Source organism: Pinus tabuliformis, chromosome 7 (genome assembly GCF_031772625.1).
Source record: "Pinus tabuliformis cultivar Carrire ecotype Pingquan chromosome 7, CPIR1, whole genome shotgun sequence".
Classification (NCBI taxonomy): domain Eukaryota; kingdom Viridiplantae; phylum Streptophyta; class Pinopsida; order Pinales; family Pinaceae; genus Pinus; species Pinus tabuliformis.
Window position 1 is genome coordinate 1,730,624,831 of NC_142293.1, and position 17,231 is coordinate 1,730,642,061.

The following is a 17,231-nucleotide window of genomic DNA, read 5'->3' on the forward strand; positions in this document are numbered from 1 at the left end:
TGACTGCTTTCGCATTTGTTTCATACTTCTTTTTCTCGGCTGCATCTGTAGGAGTAGCTGAAGGAAAAGCGTAGCCTGTCTCTACGATGTCCCAAACTTCTGTACCAAGAGATTGAAGATAGGCAGTAACTCTTACCTTCCAATAATTGAAGTTTGTCCCATCAAAAACTGGTGGCCTGATTGATGCTTCTCTCTCGTAGTTGCTCATGATGAACGATCTACCTTCAAGCGATCAAGCTTCTCTGAAGGACCTGCTCTGATACCAATTGTTGGAAATAATACTGAGAGGGGGGGTGAATCAGTATTATCTAATTCTTTTAATAAATCTTCCTTATTTGTTCTTTGAATTAGTTTTGCATGTCAGTACCATAAAATAATGAGCATGAACAAAGAAAACAGATAGTCACACCAAAGAACACAAGATGTAAGGTGGAAACCCAATGTGGGTGAAAACCACCTGCTGCAATATGTCTCTATCTTCTTTCAAATTAGAAACTCCTTTTACAATGGTTTTGTACTGGTGCAGTCCTTTACCAGTACGCAGGCTGCAACCTGCAGAGAGCTACAACTCTCTCTCGTTTTCCAGTCTCTCCTGGAAGGGAGCTACAACCCCCTACTTCTTTTCTTACAAGGACCACTTTTCATAAATTTTCAAACTGGATCCATAAGCATCAAATGATCATCAAGTATAAGAGAATCACCCAATCAACTGTAGTAACCAGATCAACAATAATAGGACCAAACCCAGAACACAACAATGATAAACAAAGATTTTAAGAGAAGTAAGCACCCTGCTCAACTGCTCGCCTGCTTACGTAAGCACCCTGCTCAACTGCTGGCCTGCTTACAGTGCTCACCCTGCTCAACTGCTTGCCTGCTTACAGTACGCACCCTGCTCAACTGCTAGCCTGCTTATGTACGCATCCTGCTCAACTGCTAGCCTGCGTACCTCGCTCTGAGTCCATTGAACTGCCTGCGGACCTCCGCACCTGCAATCCTTCTGTGTCTGCGTACCGGCGCACCTGAAACCCTTCTGTGCCTGCGTACCGGTGCACCTGAAACCCTTCTGTGCCTACGTACCGGCGCACCTGAAACCCTTCTGTGCCTGCGTACCGGTGCACCTGAAACCCTTCTGTGCCTGCGTACCGGCGCACCTGAAACCCTTCTGTGCCTGCGTACCGGCGCACCTGAAATGCTTCGTTCCTGCGTATGTACGCACTTTTCTCTTACTGTACCTGCGTACCTTCGGGCATAGATGATTTCAAGACTTCAGAAATAACCCAGACAGTCAGATCTACAGATCTGAACATGCGCCGAAGATATCTCGGTCCATCAGTAGATTCGCCTTCTTTAGATCTAGACCAGATCTAGCCCTCATAAGATATTCAACCAAAGACATGCTTAAGCCAAATGATCTCCTTTGCTTTATATAGGAAAGCTCTTCCTTAAAACATGGATCAATACCACGAGCCGACACCATAATAACACAATACCGTCGGCTAAATACCAAGAGTAAAACATAAGAAAACCCCACATGTGAATTTCTTTGCCTTGAAATGTGTGCACTGGGGGTACGCACCTTCTGAACGGGATAACTGCGGGTATGTACGCACTTTATGTAACACTGACCTGCGTGTATGCACCTTATGCAAGGTGTACCTGCGTACCCCTTATTTTCTTCAATATTTGATAGCTGATCATCAATCTCTGCTGCTGACTTGAAGTACTGTGATCTATCACCTGAATGGGTTGCCATCAAGGACAACACTTTAGCCATAATGCCAAAAAAATGATTTCCAAGTAATAGGGATATCATGTAACTTCTGAGGAGAGAAGTTAATATATTTAAAAAAAAAAAACAGTTGCAAAACCCTAACCGCCCTTCTCCCTAACCGTGGAATGGTTTCCAGGAAAAGGAGGGGGAAGAGGGAAAAAATCACTGTGCTGTAGAGGATAGGCAGTGGGAAAAGGGGAAGGGCTTACCATGTCTGGTGATGATCAGATGGTAAGGGAGCAGAGCACATGCAACTAGCAAAGACTGTAGTCTTTGAGCAAGCTAGGGGGGAGATTGGTCTCGAAAGACAATCTCATGGTCGGGTGGATGACTAGCTGCAGAGAGCAGAGGTGACCTTATCTCGAAACAGAAAAAGGAAGTACCCTTACTGGAAGCGACACAGGTATGAGGCACTGACTTGAAACTAGAAAATGTTCAATTTTTGTAGGTCGCAGTTCTTTTTAGAATTTATGTAAGAGTACTCGAATAAAAAGAAAAATGGTGAGGTCGGGTAGTTCTGTTGATAATTTATTTTCGGGGTAGTAATAACAGTAAATCTGCCAAGAAGCAGGTTGAACCCAGTTAGGGAACTTTTCAGGTAATCGACTCTGCTAGACAATTTATCCTCGAGCTGGAAACTAAAATTGGTATGGTGATTTCGGGTGTAACAACATTTGGTAAAGGTTGCCAGAATGAAATTATCGAGAGGTACCATACCAACTGTAACAACCAGTTTTCGTGCACCAGAGAACGAAAGTAAACGAAACCCATAGAAAGACATAGAAAATTAGGCTAACGGCTCTAGGAATTATTAATAAACAAATTGAGGAACACTGTGCAATGTAAGGATAAACCCGAGTAAATGAAGTGTACATCTACTGGTTAAAATCCAGAGATATACTTTAGTCGGTTGCAACGTTGAGACTAAGTCTTTTTCCTTGATATAAATTATAAATGGATAAAGCCTTCATTTGCCTTACAACGATCATGCAATAACCCTAAAATTTCACCAAACAAATGCAGAGATCAATGCAAGGTTTAAGGTGCCGCAAGAAGGGTTCCCTTGTAATAAGGTAGGGTCAGGCACAATGTGGGCGTGGCAGGAGGCCCATTCCACGAGTATTTCTCTAAATGTGAAAGTACCCAAAAGGAAAAAAAAACTCGGTATCAAGCATGATGGATAATAGGTTGAGTAGGGTCGCTACCCTTCAGTATTTAACACTTCTACAAATAAACAAAGACAAGAACTTAGCAGCATGCAAAAAGTTCATGGGAAAGAGATTTATGACTGTGGTTGGGAGTAGGGTTCAGACCCTCTTAAACGGGATAATGCACGCATAAGGAACAATCCAACCCAAAGCTGAGTACTTAAACATCATAAGACTGTGCGTTCATTCACATAATGAACCAAAGTGCCTGACATCATTAAACACTAGCTAGACCATGAATTATATAAAGAAGCCACACCTCCGGTGCAGACAATTTGCGGTGTGGTAAATTCCCTTAAACAAGTATATAAACAAGAGTCCACTCTGACTACAAATCTATAGCTCTTCATAATAATTACAGTCCAGCAGATATAATGATTAACATGCCATAAGCAAAATTTGCACAGTATGCATTAAAGTTTTATACAATTACAATGTCCGAGCCGTGAAAACTGTAGTCGGACGCCCAACTCTAGAAATTAAATTACATGTCTTTACAATGGAAATATGGAGCCTTGAGGGGATGCAAACACCCTCCCCACTCCATTATTTACCAAAATATGAAAGAAAACTGGAAGGGCAATCCTCCCTTGGACACAAAGAGAACCTTCGAGACAAACAGACAAGGCCACGACCAGGAGACTTTTCCATACCTGGAACCCTGGATGTGCTGATGGAGGGTTTTCCCTTAGTCAAGTCTAGGCCACCGTCTGAGGGACAGGCACCCAGCCTGCATGAGAGAAAACCATGCAAAACAAGGTAGATAACTGTGGAAGGAATGCGAGCTGCGGTAGGAATTCAAAGAATATTGTCCTTGTTTATGTTAAAACTTACCCACTAAAGGAAAATTCCAACCAACGTATGTGAACTCTCGTCTTGGTGCTGAGAAAGCCTCCAATATCATCCAACTTGCAGTTTGTATGAATCCTGGGCAAAGCAAGAAAACTTTCAATAAATCAAAGGGCGTGAACCAAATGGAAGCAGAACAAAATGGGACTCTGTATCAATAGAATTACCTGAAGGGTTTGGTGGCAAATCCGCTGGCAATCGAGTAAGGTCCATGGGTTTGGCTTCCTGGCGCTGAATGCATGGGCAGAACCAGAGCAGGCCGAGGTAAGCTGCCAAATCAAATGAGCCCGTCAACCAAAGCAATCGATGGATTAGGATGAAAGCCCGCGAAAGGTTTCCATCGTTGGATGGCCAGGGATGATCTCCACCATGGATGAAGTAAGGTATGCCACACATGTCGAGAGATTGGACAGCCCGCCGGCCTCGTACAGAATGGAACTGGGCAGAAAATTAATTACACGCGGAAGTAGGTAAGGATGCCATGTGATGGCAAGGAGAGAAGGAGAAAGTTATCTCCTGGCTGGATGCCGCGTGGTCTACATGCGTGCTATCCAACAGAGGTGTTAATAAACAGATAAAGATTTATACATCAGCGTGTAAATTAAAATCATGCCGCATGTTAAAGTGGAATTAAATGGTGCCATTAGGTGATAACCATAGTTTGTTCCGGACTATAACCCCAAAGGGTATCTACAGATACGTTAATACCTTGAATTAACTTATAATTTTTTTTTTTTTTAGCATTGGAGTTATGACAAGTGGTGTCAGAGCCAAGTTACAAAAACTGTGGCCTTTGGGAAATGAAAACTGATAACAGATTGTGTACATACAACTTATTTCATCTCTATTGAGTAATTAAAGAAATAGATAATGTGTTGACCTTTCCACTGTTACTTGTCTTGTGGTAAGCACAGGAAAATAGAGGACTGACAATATGAGGAGAACAGACAGTGCGTCACACAGGTTTGTGGCGGGTCAGGGACCTGCAACGGGTCCTGGAAGTAGTCCCGAATTATGGGTACAGCTGGGAGAGGAGGCGCGCAATACCAATCTGGCAATTTTGGAGACAGTACAAGAGCTGAAAAATGAAATGGCCCGATTACGGGAAGATAATGCAAGGTTAACTATGGAACAGGAGAGGATTATAAAAAGCCTATCCGACAGACAGAATCAGCAGCCACCGAATCCCAGTGCTGAGCAACAAAGAATGTCAGAAGAACAGAATCACCACACAGAACCCGAAGAGTCGGAAGGAAGGGAGGAGGAACGCTCTGATAATGCTTCCGAATAGCAGACATCCAAAAGGCAACGGATAGAGTTGCAAGGGGAGTTCTGTAAAATCAAACCACCACACTTTGACGGAGAATAGGAGGAAGCAACTGAGGCCTGGTTGATTAATATGAACAAATACTTCTAGCTATATGAATACGATCACAACCTCAAGGTATGGTTGGCCATTTTCCAGTTACAGGGAAAGGCCATGTTATGCTCTTAACCTGTAAAATGATACCCAAATACAGAATATGCGAAGAAAAGATACCCAGAACACAGAATAGCAATGATTTTATTATTCAGAGAGTAATGTTCACTTGCCTCTTCGAGGGGGCAACCTCCAATAGAGCAGAGCTCGACTACAAAAATAAGACACGATGCTCCTCGCAGGGAGTCTCTATCCCTTATATATGACTCATACATGCAATACCACGGGCCAATACCGTGGGTTTTATTAATACCATCTATCTAATACTACGGCCTATTTGCAACTAACTGTGGTTCCGTCATTAATTGCGGATTAACCACTTACAATTATTAATATGGGCTTTATTGACTCTTGACTATGACGTGATCCCATTACATAAATAAGGGGGTTAGGGTGGGACCCTAACATGCTCTCCCCCTTAAGACGAGCCTTGTCCTCAAGGCTGAAGCTGCGGAAACTGTTGAAGAATAGTGGCTGGTTCCCAAGTTGCATCTTCCGAAGAGGTGTCTTTCCATTTGACAAGGACTTCCTTAATCATGCGGCCGCGCAGTTGCTTGTCTCGTGTGTCTAGGACCTGTTCGGGTTGAAGCCAGATGGACCCTTGTTCGTCCAATTCAGGTAGACTGGTCTGAATTCTGCAATTGTTCCCAATCACTTTCTTGAGGCATGAGACATGGAAAACTGGATGGATTTTTGAAGTAGGTGGCAAGGCCAACTTGTAGGCCACTTCTCCAATGCGCTGAAGTACTTGATATGGTCCGAAGAATTTGGGAGAGATTTTCTGACACCCCTTGTCTTTGAGTGATGTTTGCTTATATGGTTGGAGCCGTAAAAAGACCTGATCCCCTTCTTGAAATTGGCGTTCTGAGCGATGCTGGTCTACCTGTTGCTTCATGCGGTTCTGAGCTTGATGAAGATTCTCTCGAAGATGGGCGAGCATGGTTGCGCGGTGTTGTAGGAGTTGATCCACTGCTTGTAATTTTGAGCATCCCTTGAGATACGAAGTAAGTGAAGGCGGGAGTTGACCATATACTGCTTCATAGGGAGTCATTTTGGCGGTGGCATGATAGTTGGTGTTATACCACCATTCAGCCAGAGGTAGCCACTGTACCCAAAGGTGTTGCTTTTCTGAAGTGAAACACCTAAGGTAGGTTTCTAGACATTTGTTGACGGCTTCGGTTTGACCATCTGTTTGCGGATGATAGGAAGTACTGAGTTTTAGTTGAGTGCCTTGTATTCTGAAGAGTTCCTGCCAAAAATTACTGGTGAAGATCGGGTCGCGGTCGGACACAATAGAAGTGGGCATGCCATGCAATTTGAAGATCTGATCCATGAAATATTGAGCAACCAAAGTTGGTGTAAATGGGTGGGGTAGGGCGCAGAAATGAGCATACTTCGACAGTCGGTCCACAACCACCATGATGACTGACTTGTTCCCTGACTTTGGAAGACCTGTAATGAAATCCATAGAAACCTCCGTCCAAATTGATGCCGGAATGGGCAATGGTTGTAATGTGCCTGGTGTGTTGACGGTTTCCCCTTTGTGGCGTTGACAGACATAGCATTCTGCGACGAAAGTAAGGATGTCCTTTTTCATGCCTGTCCAAAAAAATGATCTTCTGGTGCGAGCATACGTCTTCTGAAAGCCCGAATGTCCTGCAATGGGAGATGAGTGCAATTCTGCCAAAATGCGACTTTTGAGGGTGGATGTTGGTGATATTACGACTCTGTCCTTGTAGCGAAGAATATCATCCTGCCACGAGTATCCCTTGGTGGAATTTGGATCTACCTGCAATTGAGAAATGAGTTGGGAGAGCCCGGGGTGTGAAAACCATTCCCTGCGAGCCTCTTCAATCCATTCTGGAATGGGGAGGGAAATTGCTAGCAGAGTACTTTCCTCCTCAAATTGGCGAGATAATGCATCTGCTACACTATTGTCTTTCCCTTTCTTGTAAATGATCTCATAATCATATCCCAGCATTTTGGCTAGCCATTTATTTTGTTGTGGGGAGGATAGACGTTGCTCCAAAAAATATTTAAGACTGTGATGATCTGTGCGGATTTGCAAACGTCGCCCCAATAAGTAAGGTCGCCAGGTCTCGACTGCATGTAAGATGGCCATCATTTCCTTCTCGTAGGTAGATTGGCCCAGATTCCTCCCACTGAGTTGTTGGCTTGTGAAGGCCAACGGTCGCCCTTCCTGCATTAAGACCGCCCCAATACCTGTACCCGAAGCATCACATTCAATGACAAAAGATTTGGTGAAGTCAGGGAGTGCTAAGACTGGAGTGGAACACATGGCATTTTTTAGAGCTGTAAAGGCTTGTTGTGCTTCCTCATTCCAGAAGAATAAATTTTTCTTTAAGAGTTGGGTGAGGGGCTTCGCTATGCGACCATAGTTGCGGACAAATTTACGATAATAGCCTGTGAGACCCAAAAATCCTCTCAAGCTCTTCAAGGTCTTAGGTTGAGGCCATTCCTGCATTGCCTGGATCTTTTTGGGGTCCACCTTGACACCTTCACGCCCCACAATGTGGCCCAAATACTCTACTTCTGCCATGCCAAACGAACACTTGGACATCTTGACAAATAATTTATGCTTGCGGAGCAGTTGCAAGAGTAGATCTACATGCTGAAGATGTGCGGCCCAAGTGAAACTATAGATGAGGATGTCATCGAAGAAGACAAGGACAAATTTCCTGAGATATGGTTTGAGAATGTGGTTCATAAGGCTCTGAAAAGTAGAGGGGGCATTACAAAGACCAAATGGCATGACCAGGAATTCATAATGGCCTTCATGAGTTCTGAAAGCCGTCTTGGGGATGTCGACTTCCTTCATGCGAATTTGGTGGTAGCCTGAGCGAAGATCCAACTTAGTGAAGAATTGAGCCCCATTGAGTTCATCCAGAAAATCATCAACCACCGGGATGGGAATTTATCTTTGACTGTCAACTTATTGAGGGCACTGAAGTCGGGACACATCCGCCACTCCCCATCTTTCTTGAGCACCATGACCACTGGGGATGAATAAGGACTAATGCTGGGACGAATGACACCTGCTTCCAAAAGTTCCTTGATGATTTTTTCTATTTCATTCTTTTGGGTGAACGGATATCTGTATGGGCGCACATTTGGGGGTTGGGCCCCTGGAACCAAGGTGATGCTATGATCATGTTCCCCTCGCGAGGGTGGAAGCTCATGAGGCTTGTCAAAGACCGGCAGATGGTTATTTAAAATCTGTTGCATCTCAGGATGAATTGGCAGAGGCTTTGTTTCGACTGCCTGGATGGCATTAAATTGAGCTACAACTCCATGATTGCCCTTTTTTAACAATTTTTCCATCCTATGCGAGCTGATGATAGAGGGGGCTCCCGCCTGGAGTCCACGGAGGGTATGTGTGTAGTTTTTCTGCTTAAAACTCATATATAATTCCTGGAAATCCATTGTGATTGGCCCAAGAGTGCGGAGCCATTCAGCGCCGAGGACAATGTCACAACCCCCCATGTGTATGGCAAACATGTGGGTTTTCAACTGATAATCCCCCATTTGAAGTTTGACATTTTCACAGCGGCCTTCACATTTCATTGTGCCTCCATCCGCAATTTGAACTTGGAAGTTAGAAACTACGCGTACAAAACAATGCACTGCTTCTGCGACTTTTTGATGGATGAAATTATGTGTACTTCCACTATCAATCAAAACTACTACTGGGCGATGTTTAATAAAACCTCTGATTTTGAGAGTTTGAGGGGAAGAAATCCCTGCCAACGCATGCAGCGAAATAACTGGTTTGTCAGGGACATTGTCCTGTTGGTTGTCTTCTTCTAGCGCCTCATGGTCCTCAAGTGGTGGATCTTCCTCTGTTGAGCTGTAGTCAGTGGCATCTATTTGAAAAAATTTGGGCTCCTTGCATTTATGACCTGGGGAGTATTTTTCATCACAGTAGTAACATAGTCCTTGCTTTCTTCTTTCGGCCATTTCCGCAGGTGACACCTTTTGGACCTTAAGTGTTTGAGTCGTGTTGTGAGCCTGTGGGGGGCGACCTTTAGCGGAGAAATTTGGGTGACTGTATTGGGCTGCTAATGCACGTTCCACGTTACGAGCTACCTTGCAAGCCTCCGTCCATGTGGGAGGGTGGTGCAGTAGGACTTGAGCTTTGATGGCTTCTTTAAGACCGCTGATAAAACATTCCGTGTAGAACGCATCTGAGAGACCCCAAGTGCGGAAGGCTAAGGCTTCAAAAGCTGTAATATATTCATCCACTGTACCAGTCTGTCGGAGCTTAGTAAGACGACCCAAAAAAGAGTCCTCCTGTTCAAAGCGGCCTTGAAGAGCTTTTGTAAATTGGGTCCAAGTCCTAAAAGGTCCATTGCAACGTTGATTCCATTCCCACCATTGCCACCTTTCATTGTCCAAGTACATGCTCCCCAACATAAGCTGAGTCGCATCATCTAAGATACGATTTAGTTTGAAATACTGGTCCATTTGTGCTATCCATGCCGACGGGTGAGAACCGTCAAATTTATGCATATCCAACTTGGGAGGTCGCTGACTGGGTGGTTGGTGGGTGTGCCAGACGTGAGGAGAGTGGCTAGACTCACCCTCATTGTATCCATTGCCATTATACGCCTCCTCGTGGGCTTGCTCCTTGTCCTTCGGGATGAGTTGCGCGACCTGGCTACTTAGTCCGTTAAGCTGAAGGGTGAGGGAGTGCATGGATTCTTCAAGTTTGTCGATCCTTTCATTGGCCATCGCTTGAGCTCTAGTTTCTACCATACACCAACCTGATGAAAATTTGGGACCGCCTAAAAACTTTCACTAATAATTGAATGGTACCACCGTGCTCAGCTCGCCGTCTTGATTCTGATGGGCTAGATCACCAATACGCGTCCTGATTTATTTATTTGTTTATTTTTATTTATTTATTTATTTATTTATTTTTGAAAACTCCTAACGGAGTTTTACTCCTTCCTTATCAATACTGCAGTGGCCAAATCCTCAAAATGTCAATGCGGCCAAAAGTCCTGCGAGAATTATACCCCGGTATAGGAACCCTTCACAACGACTCCGATCTGGTGGATCTGAGAGATCTGAATGGCGGATCTGATGGCGGAACAGACTGCTTCTGCGGATCTGATGGATCTAATAGATCGGAATGGCTGATCTGCGAACTCGAGACTGCGGGACTGATGTCTGCTGCTGCTGCACCCTTTTGCACAAGCGGGTCTGGAAGAGATGCTGTGTGATCCCCTGATAGAAAAAGGGAACTATGGTCTTGAGGAGTGTCAGGTGCTACAGATCGCAATATACATAAGGGTCTGGCAGTAGTACTCGGCCCAATGTTTCAGGGCTCTAACTAAGGAGGATCGACCGTACCCTTAGCCGTACAACCCGACTACCCTATCGTACGGGCGAGTAATCTCCCCGAGTGCTGTTCTCGGTGTACTGTAGCCGCAAGACGGCCGACGGTTTATCTATGGCGAGGTTTCAAGGGAGCCTAGGGGGCTTCCAATATACCCAGAGGGTACGTGGAAGACAATCTATGCGCGGTTCTGTCTAATGCGCTACTACTCGAAGGGGTACCCACAAGGGTTACAAGGGAGTCCAACAGACGTGACCACCTCTTGTATTTCCTGCGTGCATGCCTCCCCAAATCCGCAGGTTTATGCGCTCAACGACAGATCCCGTGGTTTAAAGATGCCGGAACACGTCTCTAGCCAAAATTTTTTTTTGCTAAGAAATGGAGATCCCACTGGCCCTGGAAAGTGCTCTGATACCACTTGTTATGCTCTTAACCTGCAAAATGATACCCAAATACAGAATATGTGAAGAAAAGATACCCAGAACACAGAATAACAATGATTTTATTATTCAGAGAGTAATGTTCACTTGCCTCTTCGAGGGGGCAACCTCCAATAGAGCAAAGCTCGACTACAAAAATAAGACACGATGCTCCTCGCAGGGAGTCTCTATCCCTTATATATGACTCATACATGCAATACCACGGGCCAATACCGTGGGTTTTATTAATACCATCTATCTAATACTACGGCCCATTTGCAACTAACTGTGGTTCCGTCATTAATTGCGGATTAACCACTTACAATTATTAATATGGGCTTTATTGACTCTTGACTATGACGTGATCCCATTACATAAATAAGGGGGTTAGGGTGGGACCCTAACAGGCCACCTTGTGGTGGGAAGAGGTTAAGATGGTAAGAGTAAGCGAACATAATATCACTTGGGAGAAATTTCAAAGATACTTTAAGGAAAGGTACCTGACCAAGCGCTTCTATGACGAGAAGGCAAGGGAATTTCATGACCTACGTTTGGGGCAGCAAACTATGGATGAATTTATCACTCATTTTACTTCTTTACTCCGTTGCGTGCCCTATATTCGGGAAGAAAAAGCTAAAGTATAGAGGTTTGTCAGTAGTTTACCCTTGAGTATGTGGGAAAGAATCGAATTTGACAACCCAAAGACGATGGATGAGGCTATACGCAAAGCCTGAATTTGCTACCAACAGAGCAAGCAGAAGGAAGAAATCTTGGGTAAGAGATGGGTCGATAAAAAAAACAACAAGCTGGCTGGAGGTACTAAAGGTAATCACGGTGGTGGTAACAAAGGATTCGTCAAGGGGCAAATCAGCAGAAATTCACAGAAAAATTCGTTCCGATTGAAGCCCCCCATTGAGTCCAGAACCAATGATCAACCCGGGAAAATAGACAACGAAGGGACAACAAGGCCCCCAGTGCAATGTTGGGGCTATGGTGGACCCCATTACGTGAAAAACTGTCCCCAGCGAAAAGGAGCCGAATAGGTTTCCCAGGTCTACGAAGCCTCTACAGTTGGCGATGTAGGATAGAGTCTGCCAAAGATTAATGCCGCTTTGGAAGATCGCTAGGCGGAGTACCAGCCGACCATGGTGGAATTTGAAGGTAAACTCTTAGACCTTGCTGTAACTGTTTTAATTGACCCTGGTGCAACATTAAGTTATATTAGTCCTAGAATTGTGGAGCATTGTAAGTTGCAACCTGTTAAGTTTAAGGACCCTTGGCTAGTTCAGTTGGCAACAGGGGCAAAAAGACGGGTAATGGCTAAGGTCAAAAACTGCCCTTTAAAAATAGCAGGATAGTCAGTTACAATAGATTTAAATGTGCTTCCCCTTGGCTCGTACTATATATTAATTGGTATGGACTGGTTAGAAAAACATTGGTCCATAATTAATTGTAAAACCAAGACTATCAATTATAAGGATGAGCTTGGAATAAAGCAAGAGATGCAGGGAATCAAGCGGCTAGTGCAAATTCAGTCCATAACCGCCTCACAGTTAGCCAAATGCATTAGGAAAGGATGTCAGATTTATGCCGTCCAAGTGGGCTATGCCAATTCGAAAGATAAAACAGCCACAATGGAGAATATTCCTGTGATACAAGAATTTGTCGATGTGTTTCCAGAAGAGATTCCCGGACTGCCACCCAAAAGAGACATAGACTTTACCATCGAATTGGTACTCGGAGCATCCCCAGTCTCCCGAGCACCCTACAGAATGAGTGTACCAGAATTGACGGAACTGAAAATGCAATTACAGGAGCTACTGGAAAAAAAGTACATTCGCCCCAGTGTGTCCCCTTGGGGAGCCCCGGTATTGTTCGTTAAGAAAAAGGACGGAACCCTCCGTATGTGTATGGACTACCATCAATTAAACAAATTGACAATCAAGAACAAGTACCCTCTACCCCGCATTGATGAACTGTTTGACCAGGTGAAAGGAGCAACAATTTTCTCAAAGATTGATTTGTGATCAGGGTATCACCAAATCCGAATTAAAGAGGAAGACATAGCTAAGACAACTTTTAGAACTCGGTATGGCCACTATGAGTTTGTGGTGTTACCCTTCGGGTTGACCAACGCCCCTGCCACCTTTATGTGTCTGATGAACAGTGTATTTCATCAGTATTTGGATAAATTTGTGCTGATCTTTATTGACGATATATTGATTTACTCTCGGACTATGGAGGAGCATCAAGAGCACCTCAGGTTAGTATTGCAAACTCTCCGAGAACACCAATTATACGTTAAATTCAGTAAATGTGAATTCTTTAAAGAGCAGATACAATATTTGGGGCATATTATCACTAAAGAAGGGATTGCAGTGGATCCTGAAAAGATAAGGACCATAATGGAATCGCCGGTACCCAAAGATGTGGCAGACATCCGATCTTTCATGGGGCTAGCAAGCTATTACAGAGGGTTTGTAGAAGGATTTTCAAAAGTAGCCTATCCAATCACATCCTTACAGAAAAAGGGAAGAAATTTCAGGTGGACCCCTAAATGCAAAAAAAGTTTTGAACAACTCAAATACTTACTCACCACGACACCCATTCTAAGCATATCCGATCCTAGTAAATATTATGTGGTGTGCACTGATGCTAGTAAGGAAGGGGTAGGAGGCGTGTTAATGCAGGAAGGAAAAGTGACAACATACGGATCAAGAAAGTTAAAAGAGCATGAACAGAAATATTTTGCTTACGATCTAGAATTGGCAGCTGTGATTCACGCTCTAAAAATGTGGCAACATTACCTTATGGGAAGAAATTTTTTGTTATTGATAGATCACCACAGTCTGACCAATTATTTTAGCCAGCCCACTCTAAATACAAGGCAAGCACGATGGGTGGATTTCCTAAGTGGTTTTGATTTTGAGATCAAGCATTTAAAAGGGAAGGAGAATCAGGTGGCTGACGCTTTGAGTTGGAAATTGCAATGCCTATATGAGATTTCTTGCAGTGAAGGGAAAAGCCCCTTCGGGGAAATGATTAAAAAAGCAGTTGAACAAGATGTTGTTTATCAGCAAATAAAGCAGCAAGTTCAGCAACCAACCAACAAAGAAAAACAACCGGATTATGCTTTGGATGCTGTTGGAATGTTATATTACAAAGGAAGGTTGTACGTGCCCAATCAGAACAATATTAAAAATCTGATATTGGATGAGTATCATAAGAGTCATTACACTGGACACCCAGGTTATCAAAAGATGATCACTGCACTTTAGAAAGAATATTATTGGCTGGGTATGAAGAAAGATGTGGCTGGTTATTTGGCACGGTGTCTAGAATGTTAGCAAATTAAAGCAGAACACCAACATCCTGCAGGTTTACTACAACCATTACCCATTCCGGAATGGAAGTGGGAAACCATTTCTATGGATTTTATAACAAATTTGCCTAAGTCAAAGAAAAATAACGACTTCATCATGGTGGTGGTGGATAAGCTAAGTAAGTCAGCACACTTTATACGGGTGCAATCTACTTACAGAGCTGTGCAGATTGCCCATGTTTTCATGCAAAATATATTTAAGCTGCATGGGTTACCAAAGACAATAATTTCAAACCGTGATGTGAAATTTACATCAGTCTTTTGGAAAACATTGTTTGAAGAATTGGGGACTCAGCTGAATTTTAGCACGGCTTATCACCCTCAAACTGATGGGCAAACCGAACGGGTGAACTAGGTGGTGGAAGATATGTTAAGAGGATATGTAATGCAGCAACCAACCAAGTGGGAGGACTATCTAAACTTGGTTGAGTTCGCATATAATAATGGCTACTACACATCATTGTTAATGAGCCCTTTTGAAGTATTATATGGGCGGAAGTGCCGCACCCCCTCGAGCTGGAGTGGATCGGAAGACAGATTGATGTTAGGTCCTAAAATGCTTAAGGAAATGGAGGAACTGGTTAAAAAGGTACGTTCTAATCTAAAGGCAACTCAGGATAGGCAAAAGAACTTTGTTAACCGGAGAAGGAGGTTTAAGGAGTATCAAGTCGGGGATCATGTGTATGTGAGGATTCGAGCAAAAAGGAGCACATTACAGTGGAGCGGGTGCGCTAAGTTGGCACCTCGATACTGTGGACCATTCAAAATCTTAGCAAGAATTGGGCCGGTGGCTTACCAGCTCGCTCTGCCAAGTCACATATGAGTCCACAATGTCTTTCATGTCTTCGTGTTAAAAAAATATGTTTATGATCCTAAACATGTGATTAAATGGCAGGATATTCAGGTGAGAATTATCTCCGATAGATCAGTCTAAATGTTTTCTTTTAAAGGAAAACTGACTTAGGATGTTGCATGTTGCAGGTAGAACCGGAAGGAGAAATCCAGGTCAAACCGCTGAGCATCCTCGACCGGAGAGAAGTAACGTTGCGGAAGCGGGATATTACCCAAGTTAAAGTGCAGTGGCAACACTTTGGGCCTGATGAGGCCACTTGGGAGGATGAAGAACTTATGAAACAGGCCTACCCAGGGCTGTTTATAATCCAAGGACATCGGGATGATGTCTAATTTCAGGAGGGGGGAGATGTCATATCCCTAGACTACTGTAAATATTTTATTTACCTCAGTTAAAAAAAGGACACAAACAAAAGGATGATAATTATTACCTGTTGCATAAATTAATTTATTTTTTATTTTTATTTTTTTATTAATTTTTAATTTTTAATTTTAATTTTAATTTTTAAATTTTTATTTATTTTTATTTATTTATTTATTTATTTATTTTTTTTTTATTTTTTTTTCAGTAAATGGAAATGAGAAATGATTTCCTAGTAACAGGGATATCATGTAACTTCTGAGGAGAGAAGTTAATATATTTAAAAAAAAAAAACAGTTGCAAAACCCTAACCGCCCTTCCCCCTAACCGTGGAATGGTTTCCAGGAAAAGGAGGGGGAAGAGGGAAAAAAAGACTGTGCTGTAGAGGACAGGCAGTGGGAAAAGGGGAAGGGCTTACCACGTCTGGTGATGATCAGATGGTAAGGGCGCAGAGCGCATGCAACTAGCAAAGACTGTAGTCTTTGAGCAAGCTAGGGGGGAGATTGGTCTCGAAAGACAATCTCATGGTCAAGTGGATGACTAGCTGCAGAGAGTAGAGGTGACCTTATCTCGAAACAGAAAAAGGAAGTACCCTTACTAGAAGCAACACAGGTATGAGGCATTGACTTAAAACTAGAAAATGTTCAATTTCTGTAGGTCGTAGTTCTTTTTAGAATTTATGTAAGAGTACTCAAATAAAAAGAAAAATGGTGAGGTCGGGTAGTTCTGTTGATAATTTGTTTTCGGGGTAGTAATAACAGTAAGTCTGCCAAGAAGCAGGTTGAACCCAGTTAGGGAACTTTTCAGGTAACCGACTCTGCTAGACAATTTATCCTCAGGCTGGAAACTAAAACTGGTATGGTGATTTCAGGTGTAACAACATTTGGTAAAGGTTGCCAGAATGAAATTATCGAGAGGTACCATACCAACTGTAACAACTAGTTTTTGTGCACTAGAGAACGAAAGTAAACGAAACCCATAGAAAGACATAGAAAATTAGGCTAACGGCTCTAGGAATTATTAATAAACAAATTGAGGAACACTGTGCAATGTAAGGACAGACCCGAGTAAATGAAGTGTACAACTACTGGTTAAAATCCAGAGATATACTTTAGTCAGTTGCAACATTGAGACTAAGTATTTTTCCTTAATATAAATTATAAATGGATAAAGCCTTCATTTGCCTTACAACGAGCATGCAATAACTTTGAAATTTCACCAAACGAATGCAGAGATCAATGCAAAGTTTAAGGTGCCGCAAGAAGGGTTCCCTTGTAATAAGGTAGGGTCAGGCACAACGTGGGCGCGGCAGGAGGCCCATTCCACGAGTATTTATCTAAATGTGAAATTACCCAAAAGGAAAAAAAACTCGGTATCGAGCATGATGGATAATAGGTTGAGTAGGGTTGCTACCCTTCAGTATTTAACACTTCCACAAATAAACAAAGACAAGAACCTAGTAGCATGCAAAAGTTAATGGGAAAGAGATTTAGGACTGTGGTTGGGAGCAGGGTTCAGACCCTCTTAAACGGAATAATGCACGC

The 17,231-nt window shown here is 43.2% G+C and overlaps 1 protein-coding gene across 1 annotated transcript; it reads left to right on the plus strand.

The window, feature by feature from the left end:
• Nucleotides 1–12,594: 12,594 nt before the first annotated feature.
• LOC149255256 (uncharacterized) lies at nt 12,595–14,370 on the plus strand. The gene is made up of 3 exons (XM_089454993.1): nt 12,595–13,080; nt 13,429–13,568; nt 14,106–14,370. Exons 1-3 carry the CDS (start codon nt 12,595–12,597, stop codon nt 14,368–14,370), a joined length of 891 nt encoding a protein of 296 aa, XP_089311119.1.
• The last annotated feature ends 2,861 nt before the right edge of the window (nt 14,371–17,231 follow it).